Raw genomic sequence first — 20,282 nt, forward strand, 5'->3', positions numbered from 1 at the left:
TTATCTTTACATGAAATATGATCCCATACCAATTTTCTGAAATTCTTTTGCTATGTGCTTGGGTTATGTCAAAAGCAAAACAAAACCAAAAAAAAAAAAAAAGTTATTGTAACTGATCTAGTGTGTTAATTGCCAATACTTTAAATTTTAGTTTTATTATTATCATTATTTTATATGTGAATTTATTTGTAACCTCATACTAAGTCAAATTGCATGATTATAGGAAATCACATTATTGTATTTTACCAACAGTGACTATAATGAGTTAAATACCTAAATGTATATGTAAATTTTGTCTTAAGGGACAACAAGGAGATCAATTGCATTTCTTGTCATGTTTTACATAATCTATTTACTATTCTGAGTTAGGAGATATCAAATTTGTATTGACATAATTATTTAATGTCCAAAGTCATGATAATAATCTCAAAGGTACTTAGTTGAAGGTTTCTATAAAAAAAAAGGGAAAAAAAGCATACTGATTTTTGGGATAGTTACCGTTTTCGATTTTTTTTATGACGGCTAAGTTGCCTATTCTAGAATGTGTTGTCGTATTTTTAATTTGTGTTTTGCTTTGCTTTCTCTGTTGTTGATTTTGTCTTTTTGCTTATGCATATCCTTGCTTGATGGTACACCTAAGTATCCTCTAGAGTTTTTGAGGGAAATATTTGCATATGACTCCTATTAATCTTCAATTCATAAACCTTTCATCTTTTTGTTTCAACTTGAATTTGTTTAACGTGATAGTATTTATACTTTTATCATTTCTTTATAAATGTTCGTCTCATATCTTTTCTTCAAAATTGGGAAATGATTTTCTCTTAGTTGTATCTGTTGTAGATGGATATCCTACCTGATCGTGTTCTTAATCATTCTCTTAAACCTTTGTGAACATTGCCATCGACTTTAGTGGTCATCTCTTGTGAGCTATGCACTCCTTCTATTCAACTTGAATTTGTTTCGACCTAATACTCTATCTTTTTATTGTTTCTATTGAAATTTCTTGATTCAGATTTCGTTGTTAAGACGCGATTTGACTGTTTTTCTAGCACACATCGTTGTTTCTAAACATCCATGTTTAATTGCGATCTTACACATCCTTTCAAATTCTTGCGAACATCATCTGAGATACTTATTCTTTTCTTCCTAAGTTTTGTATTCCTTTGAGTAAACTCGAGATTCTATTGGTTAACGTGTAATCCCTAGATACAGGGAGCAATACGTTAGTTTTAGGACATGGCGACATCAAGAAGATTATGAAGTAAGAGTATTCCGAGGAGGAAGTTTAGGAGATTTTGGTACAAGTTGAAAAGTTAGTCTTGATGTTTGACTTTCGTATGTACTTTGGGAGTGATGAACAAAGTGAAAAGCACCATATGTGTTTGACTTATCAAGAGAATAAGAGTGTGTAAATGTTAACCCCATCTTTTTAACACAAACGAACCTACATTGTAACCTTTGCACCACATTATACTTCTTTTTTTCTCATGTTTGGTAAAGTGCTAAAACCATGTAAAGTTTTGCAGATTATATCAATTTTCGAGGGCAAAAATTTTTATAAGGAGGGTAGAATGTAAAATCCCTACAATACCCTTATTATTCTTTTTCCCAAATCTAACCATAATTTCAAAATTAACTCACGCTCTCAACTCTCACCTCACACGCTACACACATACACACACAGGAGAAGTAGAGAGAGTGAGGATCGGGAAGAAGAAGAGAGGGGAGGAAGGGACGGCGCCGGCGGGGCTGGGAGTCGCCGTCGCTATCGTTGTCTTGGATCAAGAAGAGAGAGGGAGCAGGAGCTTGAAACAGGGAATGGGAGGAGAAAAGAAGAAGCACGAGGTGGTGCTGTCCCGCCGTCGGCTCTGAAGACAATCCCTGCCGCAGTCGGAGCTTCCACTGCCGTCGTCGAGGACTCCATCGCTGCCACAAGAAGCCACCGCATGTGAAAGAGAAAGACGCGACACAGAACAAAGGGAGGGAATGACATCTCGTCGCAGCCGTGCCTTGTTGCTGCCGCTAGAAGAGGAGCTTCGTCATCGCCGTCATGACTACGGGTATGGGGCTTCGAAGAGAGAGAGAGAGGAGCTCGCTGAGGAGAGAGAAAGGCAATGGTCAGAGAGAGGAGAGTCTCGCAAGGAGGGGGGAGCTGGTACGCCTCCATCGTTGCTACAGGCTGTGCCACCGCGCCTCTGGTCACCGAGAACTGTGCTGATGTCGCCAGAAGCCGCTGTTGGAAACTCTGCAAGTTTGCCCTAGCTCAGCTTTGCTTATGCCTGTTCTGCCCTTGCCGGTGGGGGGGGGGGTTACCGGAGCTGCTGATGCTCCATCCTCTTATTCCTTTGGTAAGACTAAACCTGTTCTGACTTGTCTTGCCATAAAGCTCTATTATTGACTCTGTCCTATCATGTTTGCTGTCCCTTTTTGTCTTTGCTTAGTTTAAACCACCGTAGGCTATTAGATTCGCTGCCATTGTTACTGTGGTTGTTCTATGTCATTGATACTAGGGCTGTTGTTGAGGTTGCTGCAGTGAGAAATCGAAGTTGTTGCTACTACCTTGGTCCAAATTTCGTGCTCTTTCATTCCATTCTACTTCAACCTTCCTCAGGTTTTATCTTGGTACTCTGGTTTGGTTTCTTCGGTCCCTTGGGACCAATTTGTGAGTAGGCTTTACATTTATAATTATTTGATTGTGCATCTACAATTATTTTGATATATATCTATTATGATCTTTGAATTATACTCACTATATTTGCTTTGAATGATTTTAAATTGATTAGAATAATTGATTTATTAGAATTAAATAATTCGTTTTTTATGAAGTTTATACTTTCGAAACTATACATGAGACTATATATTTTTTTTATGAAGTTTTGCATTATTCCAAAATATTTAATTTTACTTGAATATCTGTTTTTGAAGTATTGAAGTATTTATTGGTACTCAGATATTTTAAAATTGTGAAATATGTTTGAAGTGCCTTAAGATTGAGAAAATATGATTGAAAAAGATTAGATGAGAAAGTATTATTTGATTTGATTTGATTTGATACCTCGTATGTATGAAAGACTGAAGAATTGATTATATTCGAAATTATATGTTTTGAATTGGTTTGGGAGGCTCGTATTAGAAAACCGTAGTTAACGGCGATTATGACGTTAACCTAGATGCATCTAACTCAGACCCCAGCTAGCAAGGGTGTTGCTAGCCTAACGTGTAGGCCACACGTTAGATCTGTTATTCTATTAGGACACACAAGAGAAAAGGGCTACCCATAGAGGTGGAGCCGCCCAAGTGTAGACTTTTGATTTGATTTCTGTATGAGAACTCCCTTATTGATTCACTTATTTATATAAATTATTATCTTCTAACTAAAATTATGTTTATATGGTCTCATGTGAATTATAGATGTACTGTCTAGTCACTGGGTTGAAAAACTCACTCCGTTTTTTGTAAAAATATTTTTCAGGAATAAATATTTGATTATGTGAGCCTTTCTATTCAAGAGTAATGATCTGCAATGGGTATCTATTCGTTGTTGAATTCTTAGACATCATCTGTTCCATGTGTCACAGGCAGGATCCACCCATATTTATTTTATTTTTTGTTTGTTAAAAATATGTAATTATTCATTTTAGACATTGTAAATTTATTTAAAACATTTATAATTTTCTTATTCAACTTATATTTGAGTCGGTTAGGCTTGCTTGGGGATTATTTTCCTGAGCGTCGATCATGGCTCATTTTGGGCCGTGACATAAACAAACTCATTCAGATAAGAAAGAATAAAAATTTCATAAAACTAACAACATATATTATATGAACAAAATTTCTCATCTAAACCAGCCACCATGAACATGAATGCATAAGCAACAAATTTTAGCTTCACGTGAACGTGTGTTTAGAGGTGGAATCACTTCTCTTTTCTCCAACGCGTTTGCCAAACACACACATAGCCATTTTTGGATAGAGCCCGTTTAGAAAGTAGTACAAGCTACTTTTTTTTTTTTGGATTATAAAAAGTTAAAATTTGAGTGTTTGGCACTATTTTAAAAAAAAATTTTAATTTGTCAAAAAGTTAATTTGTAGTTTTTTGAAGAATTAGAAATATATGACTTCTCTACTTTTTGATAAGTCATTCTACCACTTACTTAAAAAAAATTTAATTTCAAAACAAAAAAAATCTACTTTTCTTCTTGACTCTATGAAAAATACTGATCCTTCACCACCATTTTCACACAAGGTCTGCTATTGGCCTTCCACCATCATTTCACCATTATTCTCACGCAATGTTCCAAACTTCACCATTTTCACGTAATGATTCATCTGATGGAAGTATTGATCCTCCACCACCATTTTCAGACAATATTGTATCTGAACAATCTACTGCATATATTCCTTCTAAGTTTTTTTTTTATCATTTTATCACTCTATTTTTTATTATTAAATTTGTATTTAACTGTGGTATGAAATTTTAGTTTTAATTTTATTTTTTTATATGTGATTTTATAGCTTGCTATTATTTTCATAGTTAATTATAGCAAATTCTTGACCTCAATAAAGGAGAAGAGAGTTCTAATAGCCAATAGGAGTAAAAAAAAATAAAAAACAGCAACAAAATATACATTGACACACATTTTATATTTATTTTTTATTTTCACCTACCATATCATACACAATATTAGTGATTAGGTTATGTAAAATCAACATTCAATATTGGAAAGTATTTGTTATCATCGTTATTTTAATATTTATTTTCTTCTATAAAAAAATTTATTTTTTGAGTTATTTATTCAAACACTACAATTTTAAAATAAGTATTTTTATAACTAAAAAGCCAAACACAAAATAACTTATTTATAAGCTGCTATTAATAAAAATTCTTATATTTTAAATTTTTTTTTCAAAAAAACTTATTTAAATTATTTATCAAAACTGGCCATAGTCAGGTCGTCAGGGTGATAAGTCATTAACCCAAAAATTTATATATATAAAAGAAAGCTTTTGGGATTGACATTTTGGTGAAGACTGATATATGGTCATCTGGTCCGGTCCATTAGAAGAGGAGAGACAAAACAAATACGCAAGAAGGTGAGAGAAACTATGCTCCTATATTTTAGTAATGAAAGAAAAATATTAGATAATAAATATTTTATTGTATTTAATTTCATTAGGGAATCAATTAAGAGAGAAGCGAACTCTAGTCAACTAATTAAAAAATAGATATGTTACAAAAAAAAATTTTCTACTATCCTAATTTTTCGAATTTTAAAATGTTACAACCTAAAATGAGTCATAATTGATGTTTGGAAAAATAATCCCCTAACAAGTCTAATAGATTCGAATATAAATTAAATAAAAAAGTTACAAGTATTTTTAATGAATTTACAAGTTCTAGAATGAATGGTTACACATTTTTAACAAAAAGATAAAATAAATAAATATAGTTGGATCCTGCCTGTGACATATGGTGCATATAATGTCTGAAAACTGAACAAAGAATATGTATTCATTGCAGATCATTACCCTTAAATAGAAAGACTCACATAATCAAGTATTTATTTCTGAAAAATATTTTTTGAAAAAAGCAGAGTGAGTTTTACAATTCAGTAACTAGACAGTATATCTAGAGTTCATATGAGACCATATAAATATTATTATCAAAGTAACTTTAATTAGAAATTAGTAATTGATACTAATAATGTAATGTCCCAAGCTTCTTTTTTTATTATTACTACCCTACCCTCTAATTTTATCAAAATTCTTAAACTATCTTTACCCCTCTCTTTCCATCCTTAACCCTAATCCAAAAATTCCTAATTTTGTCCTAATTTCATTACAACACATACACCCACAAACAGGAAAAAGAAAAAGAAAAAGGGAGGAGAACATAAATCAGAGGGGGAGCGATTGAAAAACAAAGGAAGAAGAAGAAAGGGAGAAGAGGAGCGATTGAAAAACAAAGGAAGAAGAAGAAAGGGAGAAGAGGAGCGATTGAAAAACAAAGGAAGAAGAAGAAAGGGAGAAGAGGGAAGAGACGACGCCGGCGAGACTAGGCGCCGCTATTGCCGTCGCAGAGAAAAGAAGAGACGCACAAGAGAGATGAGAGTGAGATCACAGACCTTCCATGGAGAAAGAAGAAAGCGCACGACGGAGAAGAGGAAGGAGGGAGTCCTGTTGTCATTGTTGTGCCCGTTGCCGCTGTTGCCGTTGATCGAGACCGTCGCCGTCCCAGTTGAAAATAGGGTAGAGAAGGAGGGCGCCAATGGGAGAGAGAAAGGGGAGCTTGTAACACCCTAACTACCAAAGCTCGCACTTCCGGCTGCGCGACTCTGATAGCTTTGGACATTACGACGACACTTATATTATTTAATACTAAAATATGAGCCTGTTTGAAACTTTAAACCGCAATACCGCTCCCAAAGATACTTTCGTTCGATAGCGTACATCCATAAATACCATTCAACTTACAACAACTCATAAATAGTACATCCATATATATACATAAATATATATAAATAATGTTACAAACATAATCCAATACAATTCCTATCCCTCTTACAGATTATATCAAATGAAGGCGAGGGTGCAGTAAGCCATAACTAAAACAATACAGAGCACCACAACAACAATTAAATAAGCTCTTCGTAACTTCTACGCCCATATCCTGAAAGGGGAAAAATGTAGGGGGGTGAGAACATCATCCTCGAAAGGGTTCTCAGTAGAGGGTTTTTGGGAATTACTGTAATAGGATACGTGAAGATAAACCGTACCAGTGATTAATAACCGTCTTATGCCTCTTTTCAAAAACAACGGTTCACAATAAAAGTAAAGTCGGAAATCTTTTCTGAAAGAGGAACCATTCAATTCTCAAAAACTCAAAAGCCTTTCAAAACGGTTTATCTATACTGAACAAAATAGCCTTTCATATTTTATTCCAAACCAGAAACACAAAACCGAAATCAACCATCGATTCATCTCATTCCAACCACGGCCCTAGGCCCAAACAATCCAACCATCAATCAATCACCACAGTCCAACAGAGTCCCAGATGCAAACACAGATAGGAAGTTCAAGCACAAACAAACAGTTATTACAAGTAGAACAGTTAGCAATTAATCACATATGCAAACCAAGTATAATATGCACACCCAACCAATGTCACACAAATGCATATGATGCATGCCTGTCCCTAGTGGCTGATGATATCATCTGTCGGTTATAGAGCCAACCCGACAAGTCCTGGTAGCTAACCATTGGACTGTCCCTCTGTCGTGCATCCCCAACTCGAGTTATACTCATCATAAACTTGATCATAATCATGATCCATATCCATCACCCTCACTGGTGAATATTTATCCATCACCATCACTGGTGAATATTTATGGGGGCGAGCTCATCCGGGCCTTTCACAGTGCCCGGCCACACTTACGACATAGGGTCAACAGAGTATCAAGTCTCGACCTGGAGCACGTGGTGGCTAGCCACTGCTACTACCCAGGGAAACTCGTATCTCAGATAGTGGAAGTGCAACATTCACATTTATCAATGATTCAGCATAAACATGCATTCAATCTCATCCATGGATCAACATCCATCTCAGCCATCCGGCTCACGGTTCAGTCCAGAACCAGCCAATATTCATATCATACACAGCCATTCCGGCTCACGGTTCAATCCAAAACCAACCAATATGTATAATCATACACAGCCATTCCGGCTCACAACAAAACAGCACTTCCACCATTCAACATCATTAAATTCATAAAGTCGGCATTTAAGCCATAAATCATTTCCTCAATTCATTTCACTTTGAAATCGAGTTTCAACTCTTTTCAGCCTTGGCTTTAAAGATCTCATTTCTCAAATCATTTTAGGCTCATAAGCCATTTTTACTCAAGGTAAATTCCCCTTTGAAAACAATGTCACTCTCGGCATCCTCTTTCCAAACTTCCATAACCATGGCAAGTTAAAGATTCTTTTTGGAAACACTCAAAATCATCCATTCAACAATGGGATTTTATAACAAAGTTTCTCGGCAGAGTCCCAAGTCTTTAGGGGAGAATAACATATCTCATTTCGCCAAAATCATTTAAAATCATTAAAACATTGGCTTTCTGATTTGAGTAAGAAAATAGGATCTAAGCCAAACCGAGTCACGTAACCTTTACTTCTTTCAAAACCATTTCCTTTACTTAAACAAAACCGGCTTCAATTCCATAATTAAATCTGAAGCGTTTCAAACTGATAAGAGAATCATTTTTGTTGTGTTAAACTAGAGTTCAAAAGATACTTTGAATCTTATTTAAAACGTCAAAATAATGAGGCTCATCAATCGAAATCCAATTCCTTTTAAAATCACGAAAACTCTCCCAAGGGACAATCTTTGTGTTTAATAGAGAAAAACATAAACCCGCTTTACCTTTTAAAACAGCCTCAAAGCAAAATTCTCTTTCAAATGACTTGTACCCAAAGACATACTGTTCTTCTTGGAAAATAAGGATAAATCATGATTCTCTTTTCAATAATTCTTTCAAAGCATAACTTCATTGCTTTCTTAATTGCTCTAAGTAAAGGTAATAAAGAAGCCATAATTTCACAATCCTCAAAATAGATAGGAAAGGCATTAAACTCAAAATTCCCCAATTAACATTTCAAATAAGGACTCGGATTCTATAGAAATTTCGGCAGCACCTCCCCTAAAACTTGGACTTTTGCCACCCGGTTCGGGTCCCAACTAAACCGTTTCTCATTCCTTTTCAACAGCTCAAAACCAGAAATCAATTCAAAAGCAAGCTAAATCCAACAGTCGCCTCAGTGGCATATCTCAAGGAAGCCATTTCAAAAATCAACTCAATATCAACCGATTTAACTCATTTCCAAAGCTTTAAAGAATCGGTTCAGCAATAAATCATTTATCAAAACCAAATCAATTAAAGCAACACAGGCTGAATTTCAAGAGTATTCTATCTTCCACATCATCAAAATAATTGACTCAATTCAAACCAATCCTCAACGGATTAAACTCATTTCAAATCTTTAAGGAATCAACTTCAAACATTACATTTCACAAGCCACACAACAATTCGGCCAAACCAACATCCATAGTCATTCGAGTCAATCAAATAATACATAAGGCAGATACAATCACCAAATACACAATATCTCACATCAGTACCCATATGTAATAATTCCAATAATAAACTATAGTTTTTGGAAAGCGCCCCTACCTCAAAACGCAATTCCATAGCCCAAAAGTCTCATAGAGTCATCTCCGCCTCAACCCAAAACCAACTGCAGCCAGCAACTTGGCTCCACTTGCGTTCTCAACAATCTCAGCAACTCTAATCGCAACATACAACAACCGAAACTCAATCTCATAGCAATTAATGCCACAAACCTCAGCTTGAGATAACGGAACAATAACAAAAGGGCTTTCCAATTGAAACGCTTACCGAACCGAAGAAGGAACGGCTGAACCGAAACAGCGACGGTCTCCGAACTGGTTCGGCGGCAGCCCGATAGCCACCTAAAGCGGCAGCGGTGACCTGAACAACACGCAGCAACAATGAGGTTTCCGGAAACTCAACGGAAGGAGAATCAACTTAAAACCCTTACCGACAAATTTTTCGGCGACGGCAGTGGCATTCCCGGCTGCCAGGCACGGCGGCGCGACTGATTTCTCCCCCGGGAACGGCTGTGACAGGACCAGCGTCTCCTTCTTCCGTTCACAATCCCAGCGGCAACCACAGTGGTGGTTCTGGTCAGCTCTGGTGGCAGTGGGCTCCGGCAACTTGCATAATCCCGAGGCAGAAGCAGACAGCAACTCCGGTGGTCTTCTCCGGTGACGACACCAGCTACCACGAGGACGGCGGCGGTGAAACCCTAATAGCGCCGGCGCTGCACAGCAGGGACGAGGATGGAGCTTCTTCTCGGTCAGTGGTTCGCAGCTCACGGTAATGCGCGAAACACCTCCTTTGGCGGTGACTGCTCCACTCTCCACTGCGGCGGCGTCGAGGATCCAAGATGGCGACGCGATCTCAACCCCACGGACAGAACGGTGGTGATGGCAGTTCTATTCACTCACCTCCATCGCGTCTCACTCTCGACATCTCTCCTTCACCCCTCTTCGATCGGCACCAAGGTGGACTTACACGTAACGGCGGCGACTCCGGCAGTCACGGCGACGGCGCGGTGGCAGAGAAGCCCAGCGCGCGGCGCAGTCTCTTTCCTCCCCTCCTCTCCTTCTTCTCCTCCACGAATCCGTTTCTCCCTTCCCTCTCTTTCTTTCTTTCATTTTTGCAGATGTTGCTGCTGGCTGAAATGGGGAAGGTTGCGGCTGTGTGTGTGCTTAGGTTAGAGGGGCAGCAGCTGCTGCTGCTGAGTGTGAGTGAAGGAAACCGGGTCGGTTAGCGGGTTACTGGGTTAGGGTTTCATTTTCAAAAATTAGGGTTAGGGACATTTTAGTAATTTCACTTAAAAATAGGGATAATATAGTAATTAGAAATAAATTCTAATCCAATAATAATAATATATAAAATACTATTTGTTCATCAACTCTACAATTATTTTCAATAAAATGCCCAAATCAAATAATAAGAAATAATATACTTAATTTCTTCATTTTCCAAAATAACAGTATTAATATTTAAAATATTACTTATCCAACCCAAATCATATAAAATACTTATTATTTTATAATTATCAACTTTATAATTCAAATATAGAAAATAATCCAATAATTATAAAATTGGATAATAATCATAGCTTATCTCAAATCCAATAAATCAAAACTTGCCTTAATTATCTTTAATAAAATAATCTCTGAAATTAAGGCTATAAATAATTGTAGGATTTGAGACTTGATCATAATAAGACTTTTTAAAGATTCTGGGCCTTACAGAGCTCTGCTGGAGCTCATCACCGAGATGCTGCTGCCTTCCACCACCGCGAGATAGGCCAACCTTCTATTCTTCCACTGTCATTGTGGTTGCCTCCATTGCAGGTGGAGGAGGTCACTAGAGAAGATATTGTTCTGTTTTGCTTCTGCTTTTAGTTTTTCATTGGTTGTCGGAGTCTCTGGAGCCATGATTGTTGCCGCCAAGAGCCACCACTGCTATACCTTTATCTTGGTAAAACAAATCCCATTCTGCTTGTACTTGACATCTCTCTATTCATGTTCTGCTTTTATCTACCTTACTGTCTCTCTCTATTTTCGTGTTGTCTTTCTTGATTAATTTGCTTTTGCTGTTGTTTGTTATGGGCTAGAAATAGTAGCGATACTGCTGTTGTTGTCGAGATTACATCCGTGATGTGGTCGTTGCTGTTGTTTGAATTGAAGTTGCTACCACTGGTTTGGTCCAAATTCTACGTTCTTTCGTTCGATTCTATTCTATTCCAACCTGTAAAATCTGTGAAATTAATAAATAATGAGCCAATAAATTAATTATTATTTAAAGAAATTAGGACATTAAATTTTATAATTTAGGGAAGTAGAAATATTAAAAATACGAATTTTGATACTAATTTTAAAGGATTTTGTCTAAAATTGGATCAACGGGCTAAACCGATTGAACCAGACCCATATTGGGCTCAAGACCCAACCCATATAATCCCTTTCTTCCCCTTTGTAGCCACAACAGTTCTATTTTCATTTTTGGAAAGGGAATCCACAGTGAGGAGAGAGAAGAGTAAGAGAACCCTAACTCATTCCACTTCCAACTTCAAATCCTTGTAACTTTCAATCCGGAGTTCCAATTGACGAGCCGTTTGTGACCACGTGTTCATCTCAGAGTTTTCTTCATTTTTATTTAAACAAAGTGGTAAGAAATTTGTAAATTTTTCCCAGTTTCCTTCTCCCTTTCTAAATTCGCATTTTTGTATGAGTTTTGAGTGATTTTGATGATTTTGGTAGTTTAGGTACAATCTAACATGAAATAATTATTGGGTTTTACTCCAATCATTAATGGGTAAGGTAAGAAAACTCTAAACCCTTGAGATTTGTCCAATTTGGTGTGTCTTTGTACTAATTTGAGTAAATTGTATGAACTAGCTTGAGATTATGTTGAATTAGCAAATTGAAGCACTTGGAATAAAGCTTTAGTGGATGGAATTTATTGGAGTTGATTGGGAATCTTGAAGCTTGAATTTTTGGTGGTTTTGAGCTTAAAGAGGAATTGGCTAAGGTATGGTTTCGATTTTTCGTAATTAATACTTAATATATTGTGAAAACTTAGGCTAGTTGACCGTAGGATAGGATGAATATGTGAATTGTTATGTTTAGTAAATAATGAGAATAATTGTCGAATTTGATGTAAATGGGTGTTGAATTAGTTGGTTGGATTGATTAGTTATTGTATGAGCATGAGATGTGGATTTTTTATGTTTGATGTTGAAATTGGTGAGAGTTATGATTGTAAAAGTTGATTAGATTGGAGGCTTTGGATGTAGTATATTTTGGAATGAACGGATAGTGATATTAATGAGGATGTTTTTGGTAAATAATGAATTTTGAGTAATTAATGATACATGTTGATAACTATGTATATAGTTGTTTGCATATGAATTATTGTGTTGAGACGGATGAAATGTCGAGTTGGAGTAGTATTGGATGAATGAGGACTGTTGAGATATGATTGGGTGGATTTAATGCAGTTTTGGTAAGTTTTGATATGGTTTTGGATTTGGAAAGATTGGGAAAAACTTGAGTTTTAAGTTTTGGTCAAAACAGAATTTTAACGAACTTTGGCAGTCTATAACTTGAGTCTCAAATTTTGGATTTGAATAAAATCTATCTCAAATTAAGGATATTTTCAACAGCTTTAAAACGGTAAAAAAAATTTGAGGAAAATAGAATTTAGTAGAGAAAGTTATGGATATCGAAAAACAGGTGCAGAAAACTAATTTTTGTTAAGTTGCAGAATTTTGAAAATGCTGGTGCGTGTGCGCACGCACGGGGCAGAGTGTGAGATTCGGCTTGTGCGTACGCACACACTGGGAATTTGGCAAGTGTGCACATGCACACTACGGTGTGTATGCACACACATGGGAAGACTTACTGTTGCCTGCGTATGCATACCCTTGTGCATACACACACTTTTAAAAGATTGAGTGGAGTGTGCGCACGCACACATATGTGTGTACGCACACTACCCTGTTTTTCCAAAATCTCTGTTTTCCACTATTTAACTTCTCGACAATCTTGTTACACTCTGAAACTACTATGTTGAATAAAATTCACTATTTCTACACTATTAACCATTATTCTGGTTTTTTCCAAACTTCTAAAAAACTATGTTTAAAGCCTAATAGGTGGTTATTGGGTAGCGGAGTGTGGCTATGATTATGGAAAGAAGTATCTTGTTGGTAAAGAAAGAGGTAAAGTTAACAATGAATAATGGCTAGTAATGATGATATGAATTCATTGATGATAATTGCAGAAGTGTTGATTATGTTATGAGCCGGATAACTATATTGATAATGAATTATGGCTGATAATGATGATGTGATTATTGATTGATTATGTGATTTGTTGCATTTTTAAATATCTGAGGTACGAGTTTTCTTGGGTAAAAGTAGTGGCTTGCCACCATGTGCTCCAGGTTGAGACACGATACTCTGCTGACCTTATGTCGTAAGTGTGGCCGGACACTTATACCTTTCTGGATGAGCTTGCCCCCATGGATATACACAGGTGTGTGTTATATGATTATGAATGATTATGATTTGAGAGGGACAGTCCAATGGTTTGCTACCAGGACTTGTCGGGTTCGCTATATAACCGACAAATGAGACTCATCAGCCATAGGATAAACATACATCATATGCATATACGTGTTTGTTTGGTGTGCTTTGTTGAGAATGCCTAACTAAACATATGAACTACTTGTTACTTATTTATCTGTTGTATCTGCATTCAAGTTGTGATTTCTTTGTATTAATACCTGTGTTTGAAAATAAATAATTTCAGTGGAGGTTGGGAGGTTCGGAGGAGTTGGAAATGGGAGTGTTAGATTAGAAGGAAGATCCTTAGCTAGTTGCCTAAATTTTTGGTTAAGTTGTGTTTTATAAGATTGAATCAAATGTCGGAAGTTCTAGGAATGCCTTTGTCCTTCTTGGGACCTTATGTATTAATTATGTGGGTACCATTACCATACCGAGAACCTCCGGTTCTCATTCCATACGTATTTATTGTTTTTCAGATGTAAGACGTGACGCGCCTCGCTGAACGTGCTGGGTTTGTCTTCTTGGAAGCGAAAATTCGTATTTTTGGGATTTTTGTATTATGTACTTAGTTTTATATGTATTTTTTTGCTTTTGTTTCAAAACATGTTTTGTGCCTCTTAGAAGTTGATTTTAGAGAACTAGGACTTGTATTCTGTCTTTTGGATATCGTTGGGTTATATATATATATATGTGCTCTGGCCGGTCTTTGCTTCGTGGACCGAGTCAGAAGCTTTGTTATCTGTATCCTTGGAACTCTTCACTATGTATCTATAATACTTCTCTCTTATCTCTTACAGTTTACTTTTATCGACGTCGAGTGGTATGCGTTTTTTTGTTTAACGTTTTTGTTCAACTTTCTTTCAAGACTCCTAGATATATTATCCTTGTTATATTTCTATGTATATATTTTGTTTATAGAAGTCGTAGTGTCTTACCACCTTTGATTTACGATCTAGGCGTAAAGATCTGTGTGGTAAGGTATTACACAACCTTTCTCACCTTTTAATTCAACACTCTAAGTTTGGTCTCTTCAATCCCTTAGGACCACGCTGTGAGTAAGCTTTACATTTATAACTGTTTGGCTTTGCATTTATAATTATTTTGATATACGGTGCTTTGAACTTATAATTATACTTATATGATTACTATCAAAGGATTTTAAATTGGCTTGAATATTCGATTTGTTAAAGCTAAATATTTATCCTTGTTAAGCTTATTTTAATATGCACATAAGACTATATGTTTTTATGAGACTATATGTATTCTTGATGAAGCTTTATATTATTTTAAAACATTTGATTTTATTCGAATATGTATTTTTGGAGCATTGAAATATTGGTTGGTACTTACTTATTTTGAAATTGTGAAATATGTTTGAAATGCCTTAAGATTGAGAAAATATGATTGAAAAGGATTTGGATGAGAAAGTATTATTTGATTTGATTTGATACCTCGTGTTTGAAAGAACGAAGAATTTCTTATATTTGAAATTATATATTTTGAGTTGGTTTGGAAGGCTCGTATTAGAAAACCGTAGTTAACGGCAGTTATGATGTTAACTTAGATGCATTTAACTCAGACTCCAGCTAAGAGGGGTGTTGCTAGCCTAACGTGTAGGCCACACGTTAGATATATTAGGACACACAAGAGGAAATGGCTACCCATAGAGGTGGAGCCGCCTGAGTGTCGACTTTTAATTTGATTTCTGTATGAGAACTCTCTTATTGATTCACTTATTATTATTAACTACTATTTTCTAATTAAAATTACTTTGATAATAATGTTTATATGGTCTCATGTTGATTATAGATGTATTGTCTAGTCATTGAGTTGCAAAACTCACCCCGTTTTTCTAAAAAAAATTTTAGGAATAAATATTTGATTATGTGAGCCTTTGTATTCAAGAGTAATGATCTGCAATGGATATCGATTCTTTGTTGAGTTCTTAGACATCATCTGCTCCATATGTCACATACAGGATCCATCCATATTTATTTATTTTATTTTTGTTTAAAATATGTAATTATTCATTCTAGAAAGTGTAAATTTATCAAAAAATATATGTAACCTTCTTATTTATCTTATATTCGAATCTGTTAGTTTTGTTAGGGGACTATTTCCCTGAGCGTCAGTTATGGCTCATTTTGGGCTGTGACAAATAAATGAATCAATAAGAGAGTTTTCATTACAGAAATCAAATCAAATAGTCCACACTTGGGCGGCTCCACCTCTAAGGGTAGTCCTTTTTTCTTGTGTATCCAAACAGAATAACAAATCTAACTTGTGGCCTACACGTTAGGCTAGCAACGCCCCTATTAGTTGAGGTATGAGCCAAATGTATCTAGATTAATGTCATAACCACCGTTAACTACGGTTTTCTAATACGAGCCTCCCAAACTAATTTAAAATATATAATTTCAAACACAATACTACAAGAATATGGCCAATTAGCTACCACAAAAAAAGTCGTAAAATCATCGCTAATTTGACGTAAAATATAATTTGTGACGGATTAGCTACCGCCTAGCAACTAATGCTTTCCTCGCTAATTACAAGTCGCAGATGAGGCAAACACAATTTTAGCTACCGATTAGATAGTCGCAAATCCATCACTAAAGTAAAAGCTAATTCCATAGAAGAAATAGACTAAACGGTAGTCGCTAATTAGCGACAAACTTTACTGCGGTAGAGTCATCGCTAAATGCAAGCTAACTTCATAGACAAAATAGAATACTTAGTTGACGAATACTTAGTTGACGGTAATTAGCGAAAAATTTTTTTGCAAGTTGTCTGCTAATATGATCGCAAATCTGTCACATTTTGTAGCAAATCTATAGCTAATCTTTGAAAATCCTTAATCAAATTTGTAGGGATGTTGTCACTAAACCAAAGCTATTCGAAATGAGAAAGTAAAATTATGAAATAGTCGCTAATGCTAGGAAATAATATGTAGTCAATTAGTTGCAATGCTTAGTTGACGCTATAATATAATGCTCGTAGATTTTTTCCCGATATAAAAGATTGTCTTGTTTTCCTTTAATTACTGTCAATTTTTAACTATCGTTTGGTTAAATCCTTCCTTACCCATTTAAGCCACGGCAAAAGGCTAGACCAATTGTAAATCTACAACTAAAGGCAGTGTTTATTTCCTCTCTTTCTTCTTTTACTTGAGAATTTGTATCTAAAATGCAAGAATAGAAATATGCATAGAAAAGATTATATCATTGAATACATATAATCATGAAGACATGAACCAGAGTGGTTAAGTTGAGTCCTGAAAATTCAAGGCACCTACGAAACTTCTCCCAAGATCATAGGCTAAGTTGCGATGGTTCCTTGTAGGCAATCACAATTATTAAGTGCAAACACCTTGTTACGTATCTAACAGATAACATGTAACCAACCAAAAAAGGAAATGACAACAATAATGAGGACTCAAATATATCAATAATTATAATGTCTCCCTGTTGAACTTCACGTATTTTCCCTTTTGCTGAGGGATTAAAAAATCACATACCAGTTAAGAGTAGCATAAACGAATTGCAATAAAATCCTCAAAATAATCAAAATTTGATGGCGGCAACAGAATCATTGAAAATCGGGCTTCTCTGGGTATGTGCAGCCAGACCTTTGGATGATTACATTTGCTGCATAGCAACCAGCTCTAACCCATTCTGAGATTATTGGCTGCTCCTGAACCAATTGTGAAAAGAATCCTCCAACAAATGCGTCTCCTACAACCACATTAAAAATAATTGAAAACGTATCATCATATAATCATGTTGATAAACCATCGACAACACACATTTTATGACAAGGAGTAGATCATTTTATCAAATGCCTTTCAAAATTCTAAGCATTCAATGTCTCGTATGCTTGATTATCGGTTGAAGTATACCAAACTCAATTTCTTTTAGTGTTAAAAATTCAGTTTGCACATATAACTTTGTTCTACATTTATCTACTAAAAGCAAAAGGGATATACCTGCTCCCTCTGTCATCCTTATAACCATCATAAGAAGGTGCCAATTAAACAGGTTTTTACCTTTTGCCGAAGCCACTTTGCTCACACGGTGCCAATTTTCATCAGAATCAATGTAAGTTAGAGCAGTCCTCTTGTCTACAGGATTGAATGGAAGAAAATGGACCTCCCTGATTCTGGCTTGAGCCTGGTCAGTCAAAACATTAAAATTATGAGTTAAATTAAACATTTTATCTGTATCCTTCTTGTCCTAAAGAGAGTGGTTTTCCTATATTTACCTCCTTTGGATCAGCAAGCATCCCAACAATTGCAGCATCTATAGCATCCTAATTTTTGGTCCTAGAGGCCCTTGCAGCAAGAAGGATAACATACTCCTTCTCAACACCCTTAGCAAATACCTCAATCAAGTTTCTATCAACATTGAGCTTATTCAATGTCAAGGTTACAGTTTTGTCACTGCAGAGGACATCCATCCCAGCCATTTCCTCAATAGTCATCATATGTTTTTAGCAATTGAGAAAATGCAGAAGTTACCAATTGCTGTAAGCACTTTCTAGAAGTGTCCAACTTGGTTAGCGTATCCACCAAATGAGCCGCTTTACTTAAGAATGTGTGCACACCAGTGGCAATCACAACTGCTTCTATCTCACCCTTCTTGACTGTTGATCTAGTAAATACTTCATCAGTGGGGTTCTTGGTCACTAGAAGAGATTCTCCTGTTAAAGCAGACTGATCAACACTTAGAGGGTCGCCCTCGAGAAGACAAGCATCGGCCGGAATGATCTCTCCTAATTTAATGTTGATTATGTCTCCTGGTACTAAAATTGCAGCATCTTGTTCACTCCAGTGACCATATCTTAAAAGACGCAATAGAAAAAAGATAACTTACACTGAACAAATAACAAAGTAACAATAACTGATTGACCATTCAATTAGATCTAAAATCATTTTAGATTTTTGACAAAGGAAATAAGAAATATTTTAAAAGTAAAAGTAAATTTTCCATAAGGTTTCAATTTGTGATACAAGCATATGTGATTAGATGCACCAGAAGCAGTGAGTAGAAACTCAAGTTAAAGGTAACCTTCGTAAATAAATTTATGTTTTTAGCATAAATAATTAGAACTAAAAATCATAACCAGATAATTAGAAAAAATACATCAGAACCAAAAATATAGAATGAATAATAAAAACAATAAGAACATAACTAAAACCCTAAACCAAAAATCAGAACCAAAAACAAGTAATCATAACAAAAATCAGAATTTAAAATCAGTTTAGAATCAATAATAATAACAGAACCGTGAAAGGTGCAGGATTCAGAAGACTCGAAATACAATACCGACAGTGACAAGAACATCAAGCAGGACCGCCAGCAACGCAACCAATAGCAGCAGCAGCCACTGAACAAAGCTTATGACAGAAGAAATCAAAGAGAGACGGAAAGATGCTGGATGGTGAGATGACGTAGACAACGGGGCTGAAATCGAAGAGACGACGAAGCCGCTGGATTGAGGCCACGACAGCGCTGGAAAAGGAGCGACGCAGAACAAAATGCGATGTGATGGAATCCGCCGCCGAAAAGTGTGGTGAGCCTCTGGTGGGAGCTTGAGGAGTGTGAGAAACTTGGAGAGGGGAGGCTGGAGACTGCGGCACTGGAGTGTGACGTGTGTGTTATGATTAGGTTTTAGTGGGCAGAGGGTAGTGCAGTTATGAGTAGTGCGGGCTAATGTTTAGCGGTTGTAGATTAGAAAATTACTGGTGATAATGAAATTTTAAATTTTTGATTTGAAGTACTGAAAACGGCACTTATATAGTTTATTTTAATTTTTTTAAATTAATATAGTTTATTTTAATTTTTGAGTTATTATTTTTTTGTTTTTAATTTTTATTTTGATTTTTTTTTAAATTACTTTTAAAAAATCTTGTATAAATAGATAAAAAATTTTAAATAAACATAAAAAGATTTATGTAAATATCAATAATATTATTAAAATAAATAAACTAAAATAATTTGTATTATTTTTTAATTTAAAAATATTTTTATATTTTATAATTTATATTTTCACCACCAAAATCTCACATATAAGTTTAATGTGAATATAAGTTATTAGATAATTTGTATATAGTAAAATTTATTTAAAATATAATTTTTAATATAACGATATATATCATATAAATAAATAATAGGGCAAAATGCACCATTAAATCAAATAGAAAATAAAATTATATGATTCTACTAAATTTAAAAATGATACCTGAATCATCCAACACTATCGAAATTAGAAAAATCAACGGCCATTCAAATTAGAAAAACCAACGGTAATTTAAATTAGATCAATTCGAATTAATAGTGATGTTTGTAATTCGAATTTGACCAATTCAAATTATACATGCATGTGGTCTTAAGGTAGTTCGAATCAGCTTGATTCGAATTATACATGCATGAGAGCTAAGGTAGTTCGAATCAGATTGATTCGAATTATACATGCATATAGTGTTAGGGTAGTTCGAATCAGAGTGACATAATTTAAATCAATTTATTAAAAAAATTAATTATTTAAATAAAAAA

The 20,282-nt window shown here is 35.3% G+C and overlaps 1 protein-coding gene and 2 pseudogenes across 4 annotated transcripts; 1 reads left to right on the forward strand and 2 right to left on the reverse strand.

Moving 5' to 3' along the window:
- Positions 1-1,256: 1,256 nt before the first annotated feature.
- LOC148579020 (uncharacterized) lies at positions 1,257-2,262 on the forward strand (annotated as a pseudogene).
- Positions 2,263-9,271: 7,009 nt separating this feature from the next.
- Positions 9,272-10,096, reverse strand: LOC110266876 (uncharacterized; annotated as a pseudogene).
- Positions 10,097-17,144: 7,048 nt separating this feature from the next.
- Positions 17,145-19,459, reverse strand: LOC110268536 (uncharacterized). Of its 4 annotated transcripts, none has more exons than XM_088504308.1 (4): positions 19,057-19,459; positions 17,989-18,566; positions 17,774-17,897; positions 17,145-17,462 (listed from the first exon to the last, which is right to left on the reverse strand). In XM_088504308.1, the coding sequence occupies exons 2-4, from the start codon at positions 18,007-18,009 to the stop codon at positions 17,317-17,319; spliced, it is 291 nt and encodes a 96-aa protein (XP_088360434.1). In that variant the 5' UTR covers positions 18,010-18,566; positions 19,057-19,459; the 3' UTR covers positions 17,145-17,316. The 4 variants fall into 4 exon arrangements, with proteins under 4 accessions (XP_088360434.1, XP_088360433.1, XP_088360439.1 ...); XM_088504307.1 differs by having other exon boundaries at positions 19,053-19,448; XM_088504313.1 differs by having other exon boundaries at positions 17,989-18,528; positions 19,057-19,392.
- Positions 19,460-20,282: the final 823 nt, after the last annotated feature.

This window comes from Arachis ipaensis, chromosome B10 (genome assembly GCF_059453495.1).
Source record: "Arachis ipaensis isolate K30076 ecotype BB chromosome B10, ASM5945349v1, whole genome shotgun sequence".
Taxonomy (NCBI): domain Eukaryota; kingdom Viridiplantae; phylum Streptophyta; class Magnoliopsida; order Fabales; family Fabaceae; genus Arachis; species Arachis ipaensis.